At 34.1% G+C, this 23,869-nt stretch overlaps 2 protein-coding genes across 2 annotated transcripts; both read right to left on the reverse strand.

Moving 5' to 3' along the window:
• Positions 1 to 1,052: 1,052 nt before the first annotated feature.
• Positions 1,053 to 7,194, reverse strand: LOC114315544 (uncharacterized). The gene is made up of 3 exons (XM_082868465.1): positions 6,895 to 7,194; positions 6,542 to 6,710; positions 1,053 to 1,590 (listed from the first exon to the last, which is right to left on the reverse strand). The coding sequence occupies exons 1-3, from the start codon at positions 6,952 to 6,954 to the stop codon at positions 1,394 to 1,396; spliced, it is 426 nt and encodes a 141-aa protein (XP_082724591.1). The 5' UTR covers positions 6,955 to 7,194; the 3' UTR covers positions 1,053 to 1,393.
• Positions 7,195 to 15,808: 8,614 nt separating this feature from the next.
• On the reverse strand, positions 15,809 to 22,670 carry LOC114305807 (zinc finger BED domain-containing protein RICESLEEPER 2). The gene is made up of 6 exons (XM_082868466.1): positions 22,435 to 22,670; positions 20,810 to 20,893; positions 18,050 to 20,023; positions 17,897 to 17,959; positions 17,720 to 17,776; positions 15,809 to 16,270 (listed from the first exon to the last, which is right to left on the reverse strand). Exons 3-4 carry the CDS (start codon positions 19,995 to 19,997, stop codon positions 17,934 to 17,936), a joined length of 1,974 nt encoding a protein of 657 aa, XP_082724592.1. The 5' UTR covers positions 19,998 to 20,023; positions 20,810 to 20,893; positions 22,435 to 22,670; the 3' UTR covers positions 15,809 to 16,270; positions 17,720 to 17,776; positions 17,897 to 17,933.
• Positions 22,671 to 23,869: the final 1,199 nt, after the last annotated feature.

The following is a 23,869-nucleotide window of genomic DNA, read 5'->3' on the forward strand; positions in this document are numbered from 1 at the left end:
TCCTCAAATCCTCCAACCAAACACAGCGAACGCGCATTATATGCAATATATTACAAAGGATTGGGATTCAACCAGAATAGAGAATAAGAGGACATTGGTACGAAGAGTGGAGTTTGCTCAACTTCATGACCTTACTATTGAATTAATAATCTGATAAAATACATAATGGGAAATTCCAAAAAGAAAAAAAAAGAAAAAAAAGTTACGAACGTCTGAGTCTTATAACAAAATAAATTTTTAATTTTATCAATTTAAACTTTAAAATTTTAAATTATTTTCAATCTAAATCATTTTTTTATTTTCGTTAGGTAAAATCGATGAAAAAAATAAATATTTTAATAATTAAACTAAATAAAAAGAGTATTTTAGACATTTTATGTACACCTACATTGAGTTTAATGACTAAAATACCCCTTCCATTGGATTACTTAACGAAAATAGATAAATTGTTTAGACTAAAAAAAAATAAAAAAAATTATAATTTAAATTGATACAATTAAAAACTCAGAGTTTATTTTGTTACAAGACTCAAACCTTATAATTTTTTTTTTTTTTTTTTTTGGTAATTGTCCCAATACATAATTTTATAAGAAAATTTGAATTCGAAGTAAATTCATAAGAGAGATTATGAAATCTTAAGAGAAATGAGATATCAAATTACATTAAGGACAGTTCAGACTAATTAATTAAATTATATGATAATTAACAATCCCAACAAATTTGTTCATATCAATCGCTTATAAATTTCATAAACAATTTTTTGCATTTGGAAGCAAACGGAACCCTGCAATACTAAGCATACAACTTACAAATTGTTTAGGCTGTTTGAATCATAAAAACTAAATGACTATCAGTTTCAAGTGTAGTGGCGTGCACACGGGTGGGACGGGTATGGCAATACCTATTTCTAACTCTCACATAAAGAGATGCACTAGAAGCTAAACTGGTGTTTGGGTACCCCAAAAATAAGTGACAAAATGACAAATTTATCCTCTTATATAACAGGCCCTGGTCAACATGTGTCGTAAAGGTGTAAAATGGAAAAATAACCATTTATACCAACTGGCGTGACATATTTTATTATTCTCAAAAACTAAACAAAGCCGATAAATAAATAAATTCCTAATACCTCGACAAAAAAGCAATTAAAAAAAAGTCAAAAAGTTACTAAATAAGCAAATTCCAAATTTTCAGCACTTCATTCTTTACAGTATAGTAGGTAGTTTGGTCCAATTGGGCTTGTTATAAATAGAACATATCAATTCAATACAAAGAAAGTAGCACAATATCAAACTGAACTTGCAAAAACGAACTTGGAGATCATAATTTTCTTTTAAAATATCAAAAATAGATCAAAAGAAGCTCAAGTCAAACTCACATTTCAAGGAAAGTCTCATCGCCCCAACAAGGCAACACGGTCCTTCTGAACTGCCTGTGTCAGGTTGATTTCAAAAAGCTCACACCGGATGGGCATCTCCATTTCATAGAAGGGGTTCTTTAAAACATAATCCGTGTACAGTTCATATATATGTTTCAAGAGACCATCCATATGCAGTGTTCCCGGCTCACTCACCACAAAGAATTTTGTCCCTGCAAGCAAAAAAAAAAAAACAATCCGCAATTTAACTATCGCTTTGAGTGATTCACACAATAGAATTCATCTCCAAAAAGAGAAATCACAAATTACTTACAATTTTGAATAAACAGTGACCAACAGGATACCAAAATAAAAAGATATACTCATTACGTTGACATACGCCAAGCCTCATCAAATTAAATAACATAGTTTTTCATCACCTATGAAGCATGGGTGTAGGTACGGATACGTTACGGGTATGCCGATACGGCAAGACCTAAAAAAAAATAGGATACAAGTACAGTTGTGGTGCGTTAATAAATTTTTTTATTTTTTATAATTTATAGTTTGAGATTCAACTTACAAATAAAAGTTCAATACCAAAAATTAAAGAATAAATTACAAAACCAAAAGAGAAATCATAATTCAACAATACTAATATCAAAGCAAAGTCCATAAGTTATTTTAATTTCAATGCTATTAAATAAGAGAAATTACAAAACAAAATTTCATTCTAAAAGCAAGCTAAGCAAAATTTGTTTTCACTTCTACCAATTTCATTATTGAATAATACATCTTTCATCTTTGACACGTCAAGTAAAAGATTTGCAATACCAAGTACATCAGAATTCTCTAATAAATTAATCGTATTTCTACCAATGTCTCATAACTTGGTGCACCTCCAATGTAGCCATCCTGTACCCATGGAGTACCCAATTGCCAAAGAATATATAAAAAGTACCCGATACGTATTTCGAGTATGCAGCCCTATCGGTATGCGTACCAATACTTGGTATCGGTATAAGTGCGGCAATATTTTCGTAATACCCATATTTCATAGTTCATCACAAACTTGAAATAACTCTGTAGTAACTGAAACAATTTTGTCCTCTATAACTGAAGGTTTACATGATACGAGTATTGACATTGAAAATCAAAGGACTATAAAAATTTGATCCATTATATAGAAATTTAATAAACTTTCGAAAATCTTAAACAACTATATCAAGAAAAGCTTGGTTTCTGCTTTTAAAATAGTGACAGTTTTCACGTCTTTTTTCCCCCCAAGAAACCTTGGCATAGATCTCTGCACTGAGCCACTAGGAAGAGAGAATCAAGAAGTCAAATGACCAACAAAGGAAGACTAAGCGATGATTCTTACAAATTCCATAAATAAATATGGATGGGAGGTATGAGCAGGGTAATGTGTACCGCTATTAGTTTGACAAAGGAATTTTATTAAGGCAAATTGCATTTTAGTTGAGCATTTCATGATGGTGCAACTCTCCTGTGTGCATGGTGCAAATTCATTCATGTGTTTAGTGCAACTCTTCATGTGTGTTAGAGTTGCACCAAAAAAAATTACCATTTCTAGTGCATTTATTTTGTGATTTTACCATGTATTTGCAATTTCTCCATTTTATTATATAGCTAGGGTGGTGCTAATGTCACAAATAAAACAGTTGGATCCATGCAAATTACACAACTCAGACAAAATTGTCCTTCCAACACTCACACTGACATTCTCCATCACTCCTCTTTTCTTCTCTTACGATAATAACTCTATGCTCATGAAGGATTTTTTTTTTTTTTAATAAATTGAGGCCTAAATCTAAACCCAAACACAAATTTAATAAATTGAGGCCTAAATCTAAACCCAAACACAAACTCAACTCATTTAAACTGTAACCGAACTCTGCTTCACTTGTTTAACATTATTTGTTATTTTTAAGCTAAAAATATGAATTGTATTTAAAATTGCTTAGACAATTTAAATTTGTTAAAGTAATTATCTTATTAATTAGTATTTGATACTTTTGAGTAATGATATGATAACACGTTAAAATAATGTACTCAACGTGAAATCATTAACTAATAGTGGTTTAATACTGCACAAATGTCTAATTATGATGTATATAATACAGTATAATAACACGTTGGGGCTTAATAGATTCATCATGAAACTAAATTACTTATAATCTCGTTGGAAGATGTCAACCCAAACTTGACCAATCTTTAATAAACAACTCAAAATCTCAACCCAAGCCCTTAAAAATAAGGGTTAGGTTGGGTAGATTGGCAGTCAGGTCAAAATTCCCACCCCTAAGCATCTCCAATGGTAAAAGCCAAAATGGCTTTGCCAAAGCCATTTTTTAGCTTGCTACAGTACAAAAAAAGCTATTTTTTGGCTATACCACTCCAATGGTGTCCTGCTATTTTGGCACAATCAAATGCTAAATCCAACTAACTTTTAAATTTTTCAACAACTTGTCTTCCACCATTATGTTGTTCTAATTTATTTCTACCAACCACCCATTATTTTTCATATAACTTTTTGTTATTTTTTAATCTATAAATTACCCCATTGACTCAATTTATTCCAGAACAGTCTCAATTTCAATCTCATCAACCTTCTCACACTAGTGATTTACATCTTGCCACAACACAAAATAAGAAGGGGGGAAAGGGTGAATTGCAATAAAAAGAAAGGAATGCCAACCGGACAAAGTTGGAAGAAGAACCACTCTTTAAAGCATGGTTGCGCATCTTAGAAGATGCAACTACTGGTACAGATCAACCGAGAACAACGTTACGGGATCGAATTCGGGATGAGTTTAATTTGTAATTTAAGAGGATGATGAGGTTGTAAGGTTGAATAGAACAGTGAGTTTCATCAATCTTCCAACAAATTTTGATAAGCTTTGCTCAACACTAATTTTTTATAAGCTTTGTTAGAGTTAACACTAGTGTCAACACTAATTTTTTATAAGCTTTGCTAATGTTGACACTAGTATTGATACTAATATGTGATAAGCTTTGTTAGTGTCAACACTAATTTTTTATTAGTTTTGCCAGCGTTGGCACTAGTGCTGACACCAGTGTCGACACTAATTTTTTATAAGATTGCTAGGGTAACATTAATATTTGATAAGCTTTGCTAGTGTGTCACTAATTTTTTATTAGTTTTGCTAGCGTTGAAACTAAATTTTTATAAGCTTTGCTAGTGTTGACATTAATTTTTGATAAGTTTTGCTAATGTTGACACTAGTGCAGCGTCAGACATTAATTTTTGATAAGCTTTGCTAGTGTCGACACTAATTTTGAAATTTTTTATTATTGTTAAGATATTGTGATTGCAGAAATTTTTTGTATAAAGTTTAGGAATTTGGTAAATTAAAAACAATTGGATTTTGATAGGAAAATTGATGCAGCAACAGATAGTTTTGCCAAACTTTGCGCCAAATTTGACTCATGGTTTGCTTTGCCATTTTTTGGCAAGGCATTTGGCTCACCATTGGAGGAGTGATTTTGTGAACTCGCCATTTTTTTCGCTTTGTCAAGGCATTTGGCACAACCATTGGAGACAACCATTGGAGTTGCTCTAAGAGCATCTCCAATGGTTGAGTCAAACAACTTGCGAAAGCCAAAAAATGGCTAGAACTCAGAAAAAGCCCTCTTCAATGGTAAGCCAAAGCTATTGTCAAAAAATGGCAAAGCCAAATTTTATGCCAAATTTGGCTCAAGGTTTGGCAATGCCATTCCTTGCCAAATCAACTTTCCTACTAAAGGCCGAACTATTCTTTCATACCAAAAATACTAAAATCACAAAACATTTTCACAACAATAATAGAAATCATAAAAATTTATGAGTAGTTCTCAAAGCATTGTCAGATAATAATAAAACTCCATGCAAATTATAAAAATTGAACTTTGCACAAATTCCTAAAAAGACACTTATCATGGAACTATTGGCAATGATTAAATAAACCAAAATATTTTTGACTGATTTTTTTAAAATTTTTTAACATTCTTCCAATAAACAATTTTGTTTTTATATTTACTCCAAAATTCCTCCAAATAAACCAAAAGTTAGTTGGATTTGGCACTTGATTATGCCAAAATTACAAATTACCATTGGAGTGGTATAGCCAAAAAATGACTCTGCCAAAGCCATCTTAGCTTAGACCGTTGGTTTAGGCTTGTGGCATAGGTTTAACTTTATAAGATGGTGTCTGTCTGTCACCTTTCATTAGTTGCTCAATGCATATTATTAGTACATAGGCTGTGCCCCCTTTGTGGCTTAATGGGTTGCTTTTACCTGTCCAAAAACCATACGTCTTTTCTTTGTCTTAAAAGTGTTGTTTGAGAAAATTTTCAAATTGTTAACAGCATTACTTTCCCAGGCTACTATGTACTCAACACTCAAAAGGTTTTCATTTCCTCTACTATTTATTGGGGTGAGATTGAAAATTCTAGCAAGTTGGTTGTTACAACAAATTTCATACAGCATGTGGGGAAGCCTTGCCTGAATTTTACTTACCCAAAAAAAAAAGCCTTGCCTGAATCTTATATATGTTATCACATCATTGCCTCTTTGTAACTACGGCGATACATTTTGGTCACTCTTTGATTGCTTAAAAAGATTCTTTTTAAAATACTTGTGTTCCGTGTTCATCCAGTCCTATTTAAACCATTAAAAATTCCTAATCCATCACCACTCCAATATGTAGATTGTAGAAAATTCTAAAGATGCAGTATTGAAATTCCGCATTCGAAAAGAACATTAATAGATCCCAATATGATTTCTAAGAGCATCTCCAACCCTTCATCAAAAAAAATTTCATCTAATTTGATTCTAAATTTGAGTAAAAAGCTTGATTTGATACTAACTATTTCAACCCTTTCATCAAATTTTCATCAATCTAAAAATAAAAATAAAAACCCTCTCTTATCCCAAATTTATATACAATGCTCCATCTTTTTAAATTTTCATCAAATTACAATTTGATGAAATCTCAATTTGATAAAATAAATAAAGTCTCTCCCTTGATTTCATAAACATTTTATGAATGGATGATTTTTATGTATTTTTTTTTTATCAAATTTAAATTTGATGAAAAAAAAATCTAAGACTAGAATTTGTTCATAGAACAATATATAAAAGAAAATGAGATCAGATGGTACCAGTAAGAGATTGGAAGCAATGGAGATCGAAATTATCGGCTTCAAGAAGTTCGATCCCTAAACAACCAGGGATCGGCGATAGCTGCTGAGAGATAGCGTGCATCGAATGCCATAAACTCGCCAATCTCAAGCTATCATTCGTATCCATCCTTCCTGCAGATCCGTAATCCTATAACATTACATTTTCCCCAATTCATGCCTCCCATTAAAATTCCCCAAAAAAAAATTTAACAAAATTAAACATGCTACTCTGTTTGTTAATATAGAAACAGAGAGAAAACAGAAAATGAATCATCACATGAATTAGATAGAGAAAAAAAATATATATGAAGAGGGAGATTTAGGGTTTGAACCTTGTAGAAGATGAGACCTCCTGATTTATTGATGATGTAGAAGCTGTAGACAGCTGCCATTATTGATGAAAACTGAAAATGAGAATCACAGGAATTAGGTAATTGCTTTTGATTGATTGAAACTATTTCTCGTCCATATGCTGTGTTTGATCTTTGTAGGCACCATTGGACGTTCCTATAGCTTTTTTTTTTTTTTTTTTTTGTAGGTCACGTGTTTTTCTTTTTTTTTTTTTCATATATTTTTGTAAAATATATATATATATATATATAAATAAAATTATTTAAATCATTCAAAAGACCTTCTAAGTAAATGATAAATAGTGAAAAATGATAAGAGAGTGAAAGAATAATTATCACATTTGTGTTTTGTTTCTTACTAAAATGGTGTGATGCGGTGGAAAATGAATTAGGTGTAATCAAAATTTTCTAAAATATTAAAATTATCATGTGAAAAGCATAGTTTATTATGAAAAGTTATTTTGATAAAATGAAATTTAACATTTTTTTTTCTTTTCTTTTATCTTATTTAGAGGTGAGAAATCACATTTTCTTTTCTTTTATTCATTCAAATATAATAATAAAAAATTATAATTATTTCTTTTCTTTTCTCACTCCATCTCATGATTAAGGAGACTGTAAATGCAGAAGAGTTGAACGGACATGATGATCCATAAAGAGTTATGGGTCAAGTTGGGTCGATCTACTATCTACCTAAGGTCTTGGATTTTTATTAATGTTGTGTTTGGTTGGGGGATTTGGGGAGGGAAAGGGAAAAGGTGTGTGAAACTATGTGAAATGTAGGTATATTTTTTTCACATTTCACCTACCTTTTCCATTTCCCTTTCCAAATCTCTCCTCAAATCCCTCAACCAAACACAGCATAAGAGAAAGAAAGTCCACGAGTAAATGATTTAAGACAATTTATTATTTTTAAAAATCACTTATCATGATGGTATTTGATAGGTTTTAAATTTTGATTTGTCATTTTATCATGTAAGGATTAACATCAACTTTTTATAAACTACACCATATAGATCCTAATAAGAGCAAAACTAAAATGCTGATAGTTGCACCAATATTTAAATTGATTATACATTATTTTTGTTGCACACATTCTTATGCATTGTATACTAACATTTTAAACTTTTTATTAAGGGTCTTTAGAGCACTTGTTAATAAAATTCTTAAGTCAAGGCCCTTGTGGCAAGTAGTGAGGAAAATTTAGGAGTTCAAGCTGGAGCAGCGGCAACTCTTTAAGCTTTACTAACAAACTACCAAATCTAATTACCTAAAATGTTGACAGAAAAATAAATAAATAAATAAAATCCTTAATATAATTAGTCCATGCACCTTGAATTTGTAACTTCTAAAAACATTCATAAAATTTCTCCCTATATTCACATGGATAAATGTTTTTTCCCCTAAAGGATAAGGTCTACTATTATGTAGTTGATATAAAAACAAGGGTAAATTTCACTTTACCTCCTATGATTTGAGTTATGTGCAATTTATTTCTTAATGTTTAAGAATAGCCACATAATTTTCATGTGATTTATAGATTGAAAGGTACCGTTAAACATTCCGTTCAACTTGACAAGAAGTATGAAACATGTAACAGACATATAGGGGTTATCTACTCATTTTCAAATTTTAAGGAAGGTAAGTCCCACATGGAATAAAACACAATGGATTAAAGTGCACTTTGCTTTCCAAATAAATGACAAAAATATAGGAATATTTTAGTCTTCTTCATTAAACCGTAAACAAATCTAACGGTGCATTTCAATTCACAAACCATAAAGAGGGTTATGTGGTCATTTTTAAACATTAAAAAAATAAATCACATATAATCTAAACTATAATAAGATAAAGTGAAATTTGCCTTAAAAAGAAAATCGGTGAGTCTATTTAAAAACTCTCCTTGAATTTATAGTTCTTTCAAAGGTGCAAATAGTCATTGGGTGTTTAACCTTGTCATAGAATGTCTTTCAAATGTTTGCCTAAGTCTTGGCTACAAGGTTTTGTCAACAAATGAATTAAAAAAACTCTGAGTCCATCAATAATGGTAGATATTGGTTAGATTGAGGATTTTATTTTTATTTTTTTTTTAAAGCATGCACCATAGCCCATTGCTCAAGTACTTCACGATTTGTTTTTTAGGCCATATTGGCTTAACCTTTGCGCTTTATCCAAATTGATGATAGTATTTTTCAATCTTTAGGCCTATCTTGTCTTTGAGAAGTTGTTGCACATACGACTTTTTATTTGAATTGAAGTATGTTGATTATTAGTGGTTTAGGTAGATTGTGAGTCATTTAAGAATCATGGTAAACACAAAAATGGTGCGAGATCATTAGATGAGGAGAGAGACAGAGCTAAGATAGTCTTTTGAGAGAAAGTGGCAAAATGGTACATCTCTTAGGAGTGGAAGTGAGAGCTCTCCTAATACTGTGTTTGGTTGAGAGATTTGAGAAGGAATTTGGAAATGAAAAGGGAAAGAAAAAACTTGTGTGAAACTATGTGTAATATATGTATATTTTATTCACATTTCACCAAACGTTTTCCTTTCTTTTTTCAAATTCCTTTTTAAATTCTCCAACCAAACACGTATGGAGAAGTTTGTTGTGTATGGAGAGCAAGATCACTTTTTATAAGAGAACAAAGGAGGTCAACTAACTATTAGAACTCAAACTCCCTCATCCTTTAGATCTGCTTATTTTCTCTCTCTAGAATGTTGAACACAACGGTTACCCACAACGACACTTCATCACTAGAGAAATCCTCTAAAGAGGAAGATAATCTGGTCCGAAGTACGAAGAAGGTCAAGAATGGGACTGATGATCTTGAAAACGCACCTATAGTAGATGATATGGTGGAAATTACAAACCACTCTACCCAGATTGAAACCACAAATCCCACCAAAGATACAGCACTCATTGTAGGAAGGTCCTTCAAGTAAGCCCTCATTGAATTCAAGCTAAATGAGAAAGATTTTGATAGTGATCTTGAAGATCTATCAACTAATAATGAATTTATGAGTGATGATGTGATGGAAGAGGAAACAGAAAACTATGAAGACTCCAACAACGGTATACCCAGAGTCAAAATCCCAAGAAGCCTCCTGAGAAGGATTAGAAGGCCATGGAAGAACTGCTTAATCATCAAACTCCTGGGGAAAAATATTGGCTACAGAGTGCTAATTAATAGAGTTAAAAAAACTTTGGGCTTACAAGGGGATTTTGAGGCAGTGGATATTGGATTGGGTTATTTTTTGGTTAAATTTGAAATGCAGGACCGTGTGAAAAGTCGCAATAGGAGGACCATGGATCTTAATGGACCATTACCTCACAGTCCAAAAATGGGAGGCTGACTTCAAACCCTCTGAAGCAGAAGAGATTACAATGGCGGTCTGGGTGCGGTTTCTCCAATTACCGATCGAATATTACAATGAGAATGTTCTATTCCACATTGCAAAATTAATTGGCAAGCCATTGAAGGTGGATCATAACACAACCACATCAGCTAGAAGGAGATATGCTAGAGTTTGTGTGGAGATTGATTTGAAGAAACCCTTTGCATTTCAATTTTATATAGGTAAATATTTATATAATATTGAATATAAACATTTACATTTTCTTTGTTTTTCAAATGGCAAGATAGGCCATAAAAAGAGACCTGCAGGAACTCACTGGTGCCGGAGAAGATAGAAGCACAAGTGACCAATGCCAATCCCAACAACACTTCAAACATGGCCACGTGCGATGAAATCAATATTGGGCTGCCAACAAGCAATATGGAGAGGCTTTGGGCCTTGCATACTAGCCACAAGAAAACCAAAGACAACAGATTTAGTTGAGAAAACACAAAAAGGCCCAACGAATGCACATAATAGATTTGAGCCTCTTTCGGAGGCTATTGTGAAGGATAATAGGGAGAATGAAGGTAGGAGTTGTTTGAGATGTCTTAAATAGGTGTACTTTTTGACTTTTTAGACTAAAAAGTTGAGGAAAAAAATATAGTTGTTTGGGATAACTTTTTGACTTTTTACGAAAAAATGTATATTAAAAAATTATATAAATTTGTGTATAGGAGAAGATTGTGATAGAATGGGCCGTACGGTCGGAAGGCGTAAGGGGCAGCGTGTGCAGAGTATAGGGTAGGAGATGATTCCATCATTTTCGGGCATTGAATTGGACGGTGCTGTTCGGCCCATGGGGGCCCACCACGGGTCCCGTTTTGCTAATCGGAACCGTTCAATGTGTAGAACTCGTTGAGTATTATATGCTTATAAAAAATCACGTTAATCAGATATCGATAGCTATTTGATCGGATTAGGCTTTTTTCAACTGTTAACTATAACACCATCCATTTTTTTTTATACAAAACTGATTTGATCATATAGTTAGCGATATCCGATCAATGTGATTTTTTATAAACATATAGTACTCGACGAGTTTTACAAATTGAACGGTTCAGATTATCAAAACGGGATCCGTGATGGCCCCCATGAGCCGAACAACACCGTCCTTAAGCTTGTCTTCGCCTGTGTAATTTGTCCTCACCAAAGTTAGGCAAAGACAACTCACGTCAAAGTGAGTTGTCTCACAAATTGTATAAAATAATTTTTTTATAATTTTTTTTTTTGTGAATAATGATAACTTTTTAACTTTTTAAATAATTTTTTGACTTTTTGTTTTATTTTGAAGATGCCAAACTAGGCCTTAAATACCAACAAGGAGAAAGTCGTAAGAAAGTGAGAGAGGGAAAAAACAAGGCCCGGAGAAAGAGAGCCCACAATATAAAATGGGCTTAAATGAATCAACAATTATGCAGGGGACAGATAAGGAGCATAGCAAAGGAAAGCTAGGGGAGAAAGAAGAGGCAAGTTCCTTACAGCTGTATAAGGCTGTGCAAGAGTTGATTTATGAGAAAACAACTGACAATAAGATGACTAAAGCTAGAACGATAGAGCTGGTAGGTGTCATTAGTCATGAAAGAGCTAAAATGGAAGTCACATCCTCATCTCTATTACATGATAATAACTCAGAGGCTATTAATCACAACCAACCCTAGTTTGGAGAACACAACACATCTCATTTTGAATATGGAGGACTTGATCCAAAACCCCCAGACAAACAATATGAGGAACACAGAAAGGGAGATCCAAGATATGAAGGAGGAGTAAGAAATGGAGAGCAACGCAGAAGCGATTCCAGGAGTGGAGATTCATTTGATAAAGTACAACAACCTAAGGTTATCTCTCGAACCAGAGAGCGAAGCAATTCACCTAGTCACCATAGAATGGTAGATTGAGTAGTTAAGACTATGGATAAAACCCCTCACGGGTTGCCCACTCTTTCCTCTATATCATCTGATACGATTGGAGTCGCTGTTTTCGGTAGTGGCCAACTACCGAAGGGTTAACTTGATTATGGGTCACCCAAATCTTCAAACCCTCCATCTTTTCCCTTTATGGGACCCATGATTATGTTAATTTGGAATTGTCGGGGAGCTAGAAACAAAATCTTCAAGAAAATATTAAGAGAAATCGTGAGAATTCATAAACCTAACATGTTGGTGCTCATGGAAACCAAGGTAGGCCTAAGTTCAATGGGTATGTTTTTTAACAACATGGGATTTACTGCATCCTCTAATGTGGATCCTACAGGTAGAGCAGGTGGTATTTGGGTTCTATGGGACTTAAACCAAGTTGGATTTAAAGTGTGTGAAGCAACTTTTCAAGCCATTCATGTAACAGTGCAAAAAGAAGACTTCGAGGAGTGGGTACTTTCAGCTATCTACGCAAGTCCAAATGCAAGGCAACGTGATGAATTATGGAGCAACTTAGTAAACATGGAAGGAAATATGCAAAGTCCTTGGCTTGCAGTTGGGGGTTTTAATGACTACACCAGTTTAGAGGAAAGAAGAAGCTTTTTCCAAAATCAAAATATTGGTAGAATCAATAAGTTATGGATAGGATTAATCAATGCAACCTCATGGATCTTGGCTGTGAAGGACCAAAACTCACTTGGACCAACAATAGGCAAGGATTGGTGAATGCAAAGGAAAGGCTTGATAGAGCACTCTGCAACACCGAATAGAGGACTACCTTCCCCGAAAGATCTGTAAGGAATCTACCTCGTACGTACTCAGGCCACTCACCAATGCTTGTCTTCATTGAAGGTATGAGAACTAAATCCCCTTTAAATAAAATTATTAGATTTGAGGCTGCTTGGTTCTCTCATCCTTATTTTAAAAATGTCGTGAAAAATACTTGGGATAGTTGTGACAAATCACTTCCTCTGAAAAATAAACTTCTCCTTAATAATGCAATTCTCTAGAATAATGAAGTTTTTGGAAATATCTTTAAACCAAGGTTCTAAATCGCGGTATCAGGTAACGTAACGGTATCGATCGTAGAGTATCGGTGTCAGTAATATTGATCGGTACGTATCGGGAATCGAGTGTCGCGGTGGTGAAATTTTAAAAATCATTTCACAGGTTTTTTAGCTTTTTCTTTCCCGTACCGGTCCGAACTGGTGAGTATCGACCCGTCGCGGCTTATGTAACAGCTTATGTAACAGTTATAGACCGACACATACCGGGACTCAGCCGATACTCCTGCGATTTTCAATCTCAACGGTATACCGGCCTGTATCCGTCGCAGTACCCCATTTTTTCGATACATATCGGCCGATATTTAGAACTATGCTTTAAACATAAACGTATACTTCTGGCTAGGATTGAAGGTGTGCAAAAAGCACAAGGCACCCATTGTTCTCATAACCTTCTTTTTCTTGAGAAAGATCTCATAAAAGAGTACAACCAAGTATTACAACAAGAGGAAATTGTTTGGTTTCAAAAGTCTAGGAATAAGTGGATTACTCAAGGTGATAGGAACACAATTTTTTTTTTTTTTTTACATAACTACTCTTACTAAAAGACAGAAATTGAGAATTAATGTTCTTCAAGATGGTACCAATGCTTGGATTTCCAACCCTGAAGAGATCAAGGCTCATATTCAAAACTACTTTTCAAATCTCTTCAAACATGAGGATGTGTTTAATTTGAACAATTGAAATAATATTTCCATTAATACCTTCACTGAGGAAGACAATCATGAGATCTTAAAACCTATCACTGATGGTGATATTTAGAGTGCTATTAAAAATATCAAAGCATTTAAAGCTCTCGGTAAGGATGGCTTGCAAGCTGTGGTTTATCAGAAATTTTGGAACATTATGGGTCAATCTACTTGTGATTTTATTAAAGATTGATTTAACACTAGAGTGATCCCTCAGGAGGTTAACCAAACCCTTATTGCTCTCATCCCTAAAACTGATAATCCTAAGACCATAAAACTTTTTAAACCTATCAATCTATGCAATGTGGGCTATAAAATTCTATCAAAAATTTTGGTGAACAGAATCAGACTTTTGTTGGATAATATTGTGGTCGATTCACTAATGATAATATTATAATAACTTAGGAAATTACCCACATGCTTAGATCCAAAGAGGGTAAAATTGGTGGCATGATCTTCAAAATTGACTTGGAAAAAGCTTATGATAGACTATCTTAGGATTTTATCCACCAAACTTTGTTTGAATTCAATCTGAATATTAAAATTGTTGATTTGATTATGAGTTGCATTACCATTGTTAGCTCTGCCATCTTATTAAATGGGAAAACCCTACTTGAGTTCAAACCTGGTAAAGGATTTAGGCAAGGTGACCCCCTCTTCCCTTATATATTTGTGTTGTGTATGGAAAGATTGTCTAACATGATTGTTAAGAAAGTTGAAGCAAGTGAGTGGAAAGGAATAAAAGCCTTCAAAAATTCTCTATCCTTTTCCCATTTATTTTTTTGCGGATGATCTCATATTATTTGCCAAAGCTGATTTTGTGCAATGTGATGTGGTGATGGAAGTCCTCAGGACATCTGTGAGATTTCCGGGCAAAAAGTAAATTTTCATAAATCCAAACTGTTTGTATTCACCAATGTACCTAGATAGAAAACTTTGGAGCTCAGCCACAAATGTGGAATTTTATTAACCCAGGACCTTGGGAAATATCTTGGAATGCCCTTACTTCATAATAGGGCCAGCAAAGCCCACTTCTAGTACATCATTGAGAAAATTCAAAAGAGGTTAATTGGGTGAAAAGCTAAAACCTTGTCTCTAGCTGGGAGAATAACTCTAATCCAAGCTGTGACATCTGTCATTCCTAGCTATGCCATGCAAACAGTGAAGCTACCTCAAAGTAGGCCTGTCAATGGGTCGGATCCGGGTCGGATATGCCAAAATCCGATCCGATCCGATTAACTATTAATCCGAATCCGAATCCGAATCCGATTATTGAAAATCCGATTATACGTGATCCGATCCGATCCGTTTTACACGGATATCCTATCCGAATAATCCGATCCGATCCTTTTTTTTTTTTTTTTTTTTTTTTAAGCCAGCCATAAAGTCAAGAAAATACCAATTATAAAAAAAACATAGCAGCTTTTTATAATGAAAAGTTCATCTTGATGTTCTGACTTTCCTAATGCAAAACATAACATCATTTCAAAGCATCTTTCCAAAACAAAACATCATAATTTCTCCCCTTGTGATACAATCAAAAATACATAAATGAGGGCTTTCACAATGTAGCATGAAGTAACAACAAAGAAAAACTTTTTAAAAAAAATATTCAATTCCAGCAAACTAAAAGTGAAATTGAAAAATATCTAGCATGTTTGACTAGCAACATCAAAATTGGAAACAAGTCTATTTCATTACACATGCTAAACATATGTTCTCGGATTTTGAACATACAAATCAAATCAAACAATACTAAGCTGAGCAGTCTAATTCAAAGCTTACAAGCCTAACCCAGCTCAATAACTCAACCTGATCATATCCCAGATAGAGTACAAAAGTCACTGTTGCATTCATGGTGTAAAAACAACTCAAAAGATGTCACCAGGTTTTGAGAGACAATGGAGCATCATTACAAAGCAACAAACCAATCACTTGGTTGCAAATTAAACGGTGATGTGATTCAGTTTCACTATCACCAATCATATCCAACTCAAAAAGAATAATTCCATCATTGACAAAAAAAAAAAAAGTAACATCAGCCACCAAAACATTGCCACTGCATTCTCTAACTTACAAGAGGTCAGAATTTTATGACACACTTTTGGCACAAAAGTAAAACCAGAAAAAACTCATGAAAGACTCCTATGAAGAACAAGCTATGCTATACTATCTGAGAGCTAACAATAGTTTCCCAAACATGTTTGTGTCTCTTTTGGTCTTCTCTATTAGTTCTTCAGTATCTTCTCTTGTTCTTTGCTTCTACTACGATAACATCAGCCACCAAAACATCTGCAGAAGTAATTTTATCAATGTATCAGCAAGTGTAAGAGAAGATAAAAACAATAATGAAAACAATTTTGTTGATAAAGAGCAGTGGACCCAAGTAAAGTCACCGATCAGGGAGGAGACTTATTTTGTTATATATATATATATATATATTTATAAGGCAACTGCATCATGTGGTATGACCCTTTAGTTCCACTTTATAAGGCAATTAACATTGTGCCACATAGATGTAGACCACTTATTTTGGTTCAGCTGATAATGATTAGAGAATGAATTGGTTATATCATGAAGTAGCTGCAACTTGTCTCTATAATCCCTTTTGCTTTTGCAATTATGGGACTTCACTGTAGTTATAGAATAAAAATAAAAATAAAAATAAATATGATATGCATCTGTTGCAGTGGTTTCAGCCCCAGAAGCACTTATGGGGACAACTAGGTTCCTCTGTTGCCTTGTTTTGAGTCTAGTACATGGTAGCTTTGTGGGTATGTTCTTATTAAAGCCCAGAAAGGGGACAGATATAGAATGATGAGAACATGGTTTAGAGTGGAGGTGAGGAGATAGAGAACAGCTTGGCCTTTGAGGGCTTGGAAGCAGCTTGGCACAGGAAAGAGAAGAGACAGTGCAGATACTTCCATGTTTGACAATTGGAAGCAGCTTGGCCTTTTAGTTCCAATTCTCTCTCATTGTCCTTTCTTTTTCTTTTTCTTTTTTGTTTGCTAATATCTTATACTGTTAATTTTTGTTTTGGTTGTTCCGTAGATATTTCCCATACTAGAGGAGCAGTTCTTGCCTTGCAAACTTGGTGAGACAAAATTGGAGATGCCAGCAAGTGTGTGTGAAGATGGTTACTGGTATAGGGGCTTGCAAGGATTTGATGATACAAGAGATCTTGGGAAACGAGCGTGATGAGATGGAGAGTGAAAAGCGTTTTCGTGGACCATATAGAGAGGTTTTTTCAGATGTTGCTACAGACGATGAAACGGAAGGGGCGAGAACTACTGAACAATCTTCTCTCACTGAACTAGATGAGGTAGAGTGGCTAACTATAAGATTAAAGGCAGCAAAGAAAAGATTGAAAGAACTAGAGGAGAGGCGTGCTCAGTATGTTTCATCTCTATTGCTCAATTCTGGGGATAATGAGTGAATGTTTAGTGAAGCACTGATTTGGAAGAACCACTATCTTGCTGTCAATTATCTGAAAGTGCAACTATAGATAGAAAGAGACAACAGATTTGGAAGTAGGCAAAATCAGCACAACCGTCTACCATCTTAACAAAATATATTCAGACGATCCAACACATGTACATGGTAATTGTAAAAAGTACCAATAACCAGAGCAGTTCACATAAGCACTATTAATATTTAAACCAAGCTCCAAGAAGAAAAGTTATGTAACCACATTTCACAACAAGCAGTTCTAGTAAGAGATAATTAAAGCTATATACTCACGATTCTTCCAAGTCAATAACTTTAATAGCAACCGCTTTGTTAAGCTCATTATCAAACCTGCAAATCAAGAAAGCTATTACCTTAATATGCAAACAGATTATCAAATTATGTCAAATACGAATTTCATTGATCACTATAAAGGCATGGGACAAGCCCCATAATCTGAACCATATTTACCCATCTACTTCAAGTGATTCGATTCAATTCAATCCATCTACTCATGTCTGCATTCTTCTACATCTGCAATTTGAAAATAATGTGACATTAAGATATTCATAGAACTAAACTAAATAACATCTAATTATTTAAAAATTTCAATATTTCACTTACTTCTATTTTTGGTTGATTCAATCCAATCATGGCAAGTGATCAAGGCCTCCACAATATCTGGAAGTAATGAAGCACGTGTCTCATCAATCACCCTACCTCCTACACTAAACGCCGCCTCTGATGCAACCGTAGTAGCAGGAACACTTAAAACATCACGAGCTATCCTTGCCAAAGTAGGAAATTTTGCTTTATTCACTTTCCACCAATGTAGAATATTGAAGCTCTCATTACTTGGAAACACCAACTCCTCCAAGTATTGCTCCACCTCTGATTTTTGATAGGCATGAATGTTAGAAGCACGTTCTTGGGCATACCACGCATGAAAAGCAGCCAAACTTTCTTGTTTCGAAGAACCGACAAGCAACTGACTACCACTTGAGCTACTATTTTCAGAAACAAGTGCAATGCTACTCATAGAATCAGAAGAATCACTCCTATACTCATAAAAAAGATCAACAAAACCATTACGGACCCTCTGAATATGCTTATTAGCATCAACACCATAAATAAGCCCAAAGTAGTATTCCACCAAGTCCATTTTAAATCTCGGATCAAGAACCACTGCAATTGCTAACACCAAAGAACATTCTTCCCAATATTTTTGAAATTTCACTCTCATTGGACCGGCCATCAATCGAATGCAATCATACTCACTTTGCTCCCATTTTTTCATTTCAAGTTGAATAAGACAAATATCGGGAAAAAACACATTTGAAGTCGGAAAAGTGGTACCACTAAAGTGAGATGTAGCATCAAAAAAAATCTTCAAGCACCCACAAATCACATTTGCTACATTCCACTCATCCTCAGAAGGATTGTGCTTATATTGTTTGTCAATTTGCCCTAAGCGGTGGAATGCACTTTTCAAATCTAATGCAGCTTCAAGCATTGAATAAGTGGAGTTCCATCTGGTAGGAACATCCATGGGGACTTTCTTTTTATGATGTAACTTAACATGATTCACTGCAACATCAAATTTTTGTTTTCCATAAGGAGACCTCCCTAAATATCTCACACTTTCTCGGATTTTTGAAATAAGACTCCCAATCACCTTCAAACCATCCTGAACAACTAAATTCAATATGTGCGCGCTACAACGCACATGAAACAATTGTCCACCCAAATGTAGTAATCCTTGGTCATGTAGCCATCGCTTTAAGAGTCTCACCATGACATCATTACTCGTTGCATTATCGACTACCATTGAAAATAACTTCTTATCTATGTTCCACTCTAAAATTAGATCTTTGATAAAACTAAACAAATGGTCTCCATCATGCGGGTAATCAATGCGTCTATAAGCAAGGATTTTCTTCTTCAACTCCCAATCATTAGTCACATAATGAGCAGTCAAACATGTATAGGCAAAATTCTGATGGTCTGAAGTCCATATATCAGTTGTCAAGGTGATCTTAGAAGAGAGTTCATCCAAAAATTGATATAACTTGGCCTTTTCTATTTCATAAACATCAAGGACATCCGCCCTAACAGTGTTACGAGAAACAAGTTTGAACATTGGTTGAAGATTATTACAAAATATTTCAAAAAATTCATGCTCAACCATGTTAAAAGGATAATTGTGCTTGATTACCATCCTAGAAAAATCCATACGACTTCTCTCTTGATCGAATTTAAAATTTGCAGCCTTAGGAGTAGATTCAGAAGCAGCCTTACTTGCAATCCTAGGGGCATTTGGCCCTTTAAGTACTGGACATGTCTTCGACAAATGATTTTTTAAATGACTAGTCCCTTTCCTACTCTCTCCAACAAATTCCCTATTGCAATGCTTACATCTAGCTATGTCATTTCCATTAGGTCCTTTAAATTTGACAAAGTCATCCCATACCTTTGAAGTTAGTTTTCGAATCCTCTTTGTGGGTCCTTGAGATACATCGTCATCCAACTCGGCATCATCAGCAGTAATAGGTTCGCTATAATCCGAAGACATCTTTGGCTCTAAAACTCAAATATGCACTACACAAGAAATCAAACATAAAGGAGCAGGAGTTCATTTAAAAATAGTGTGCACCAATTTGGAAATTATATAGATTTGTGACTTAGTGATTTTTTTGTGATGTTTTTTTAAACTGTCACTAAAACTTATAGTTAGTGACATTTTTTGTGACAATTTTTATATTGTCGCTGAAAATTAACAAATAGTGACGTTTTTTATAGTGTTTAATGAAAAATGGCATTAATTATAGGACATATTGGACAATAAGTCCACCTAGTAGGACATACACGTAAGTCCCCCTTTATTTACTTCTCTGTTTTTTTCTTGTTTTTCTTTTTTTGGGTGGTCATTATGAAGAAGTAAACTATGGTTCTTAATCCAGAGTAAACACAGGTTACCACCAAGAAAAGAGAGTAAATAGGCTTATTGCCATAGCAAATTGGGTAAACTCTTTCACGTACTATTCAATCTTTCAAGGAAACAAAGAGATTGTAATTCAGTATAGACAACAAGGATAACCATCCCCAAATCATTCACCCACATATAAAATGTTGGGAAATAGGAGTAAGAGAATGTGTCGTAAGTTATAACTAAATACACAACTTTTGGAATTTTCAAAAAACAAACAAAGATCTTCTTATATATATATAAAGGTTTCACAGTTTATCCTCAAATTAAGACATTCTAATTCTAATTATAATATACAAAAGCATAGCCATCACTGTATTTAGCAATATAAAGGGCAGGAGCTAATTTATGTTGCAATGAGCAACAATGAGGAAGAAGTGGGGGTGTTCAGCAACTACCTGAGGTTTAATAATTTCTTGGACAGTCTTGAGAGCAAAATTTTCTGGTGGCCCTGACTCCAGTATGGCCCTCCTGAATAAATCCTGATTTACATATCATCGGTTCATAAAAATAGTCACACAATTAAAAAGTAACTAAATTTACACAACAACCCAAAAACAAAGAGTCAAATAGAGAAAAAGGAAAGCAGTTGTTTGTAACACATTTATATAATTTCGAATTCTAACTTTTCAAGTGACCTAGGTGAAAAAATCAGATCTTCATTAACAACATCATTTGTACTAGGACTAAACATCTGAGTGAGGCTCTCTGGGAAAGGTTGTCCATGAAAGTACCTACAGTTACTTCCATAGAACCAACCACAGAAGATAAGAATAGTCATACATGTCTGATGGTGTGTGACACGGTTGGTGCAGTGGTGAAAGCATCTGACCTTCGAGGTTGTTCCCATGTATATTTTATGTGGTTGATTTTGTATCCATAGAATTATTGATTTGGGTCACTTTCCAATCCAATAATTTGGGGAGCCTTTGTTGTGAAAGATGATTTCTTAGAACTTTCTTTTTCCTTTTCTTTTTACCTTTACCTAGTATTTGCCTTTGTAATTTTATACTAAATCGTGGAGGGGCTCTCTGAAACTCAACAACAAAAATCATGTGTTTTTGTTGAATAATTGACAGAGGATACACAATTTTATTGAATAGAATGAATTTGGCATGTTGATCTTGTCTTCTATTTTTTATTTATTAATTTGTTGTTTTTTGGTTGCATAAAGATGTGTTCCAAGATATAAAAAAATCATTTGTCATTCAAAGTAGTGCTGCAGTCCCAGCAAAAAAAATAAAAATAAACAAAGTAGTGCCAATCCAAATAATCTATGATTCAAGAACAGAAAATTATACATAGTGATCAAGTAAGAGTGATAAGTGATTTGTGTCAAACTTTACTGTCAAAAAAGAAAAGTATAAGCAAATCTAGGGAAAACCCACATAAGTACTTGTATAAGCAAATCTAGGGAAAAAAAAAAAAAAAAAACTACTTGTATGAATCTTTATATCATACTGATGAAAACCCACATAAGTATTCTACACATCTACTTAACAAAAAAAAAAAAATAGTAAGATTTGAAAAACCCTCCAATCAAAAATATTCATTTGCTCTTTTTTCAAACTTGACCTTCAAAGTTCTTTCTTTCCAGATTCAAAACCCTCTACAAACTAAATTCTTTTCACACGCCCCAAATTTAAAAATTAAAATTAAAATTAAAAAAAAATGCCCATAGTTATCAAAAACTATAAAATTAAAAAAATTAAAAAAAAACTTCCACATTAACAAAACCCAACTCTCATTAACAAAACCCAACTCTCAAATCAATAAAAAGAAACAATAAATTCACGGTCTCCTTTGATCTTGTTCAATATTGTAACAAAACCCAGCTCTCATTAACAAAACCCAACTCTCATTGACAGAGCAATAGGATCAGATCTGATACATACAACTTTAAACCAAGAATCAGATCTGATACGGGTAAGAATCAGATCGGCAACAAAAACAGATCTGATACGGGACAGAGACCCAACAAAAAAAATAAAAAATAAAAAGGAGCAGAGAGATGATCTCTTACAGTTCGTAGCTCCGATCTGACAAGATTTGGACTTCGTTCTTTGAAATTGAGCGTTATGAATCCAATCGGAGCAGAGAGCTCGATTTGGCTAGGTTCATCGTCATCAATCGGAGCATTTTCAGACGATGAGAGAGAGATTTGATCTTCAGACGATGAACTTCAACAATAGAACGCACTTTTCAGACGATGAGAGAGATCTGTTTATGAGAGATCTGATTTCAATGGAATCGGATTAGGCAAACAAACGGATTGGATCGGATTTATCCGAGTCCGACCCGTTTAAAATCGGGCTACACAGATACGGGTTAAACAGATATTCGGATTCAGATTTGTATAAATGGACCGGATTAATCGGATCGGATTCGGATCGGATTCGGGCTATACCCGATCCGTTGACAGGCCTACCTATTTGTAAAACTATTGATAAACTCAATAGAAATTTCTTATGGGGAGAGACATAAACCAGCAAGAAAATCTATCTAATAAAATGGGATAAGGTTTGTAAACCTAAGGAGAAAGGTGGACTGGGAATTAGGGCAGCTAAGCAACAAAACTTAGCCCTTATTTCCAAATTAAGTTGGAAGATGCTGATAGATAAGGAGAATCTTTGGGGTAACATCTTAAGGGACAAATACCTTAAAAATTCCAAGTTCATGAATTGGGATAAAAAGACTAAAACCTCTCACATTTGGAGAAGCATCATGAAATCTAGGGAAGTTCTTAGGAAAGGGGTAAAATGGATTGTGGGTAATGAAGAGTCTATCTCTATTTGGAATGACTGGTGGAATGGGGATAAACTTATGAAAGAAAATGTAGCAGAACTCCATATTCAAGAAACACAAATAGTGAACCAGATCATAACTAAGGACGGCCAGTGGGATCTCTCATCCATAGACCCTCTATTAAGTGATATAGACAAATAAAACATCTACAAAATACCTCTGCCCAGGTTTGTAACCTTTCCAGATAGACCTTCATGGAAAGGATATGAGAATGGTAATTTCACTTTAAAAGTTGCATACAATATCATTATTGGTTGTAAGGAAAACATCAACTGGAGTTGGGTCTGGAAATTAAAGTTACCACAAAGACTTAAAAGTTTATGTATGGATCGTGATGCATGGTAAACTCCTAACCAATGTGATGAGAGCTAAAAAAGGCATGGACACAGATGGTACTTGCCCTAGATATAGAAGTCAATTGGAAGACATGACACATCTTCTTAGAGATCGTCCTAACGCTAAGGAACTATGAAGATGCTTGAGGAATGAGGAATGGATCAAGGAAAATAGGTCTAAACAGTGAGAGGAGTGGTTGGAATGCAACCTCAAGAAGAAAACAAAATTTGCTAAAGGCCCAAGCTAAAACTTGTAGAATGGGTGACAAAGGTGAGTTTGATACAACTTTTAAGATCTCATTATTGTGATATGTTTTT

Source organism: Camellia sinensis, chromosome 5 (genome assembly GCF_055761805.1).
Source record: "Camellia sinensis isolate YWXY chromosome 5, ASM5576180v1, whole genome shotgun sequence".
Classification (NCBI taxonomy): domain Eukaryota; kingdom Viridiplantae; phylum Streptophyta; class Magnoliopsida; order Ericales; family Theaceae; genus Camellia; species Camellia sinensis.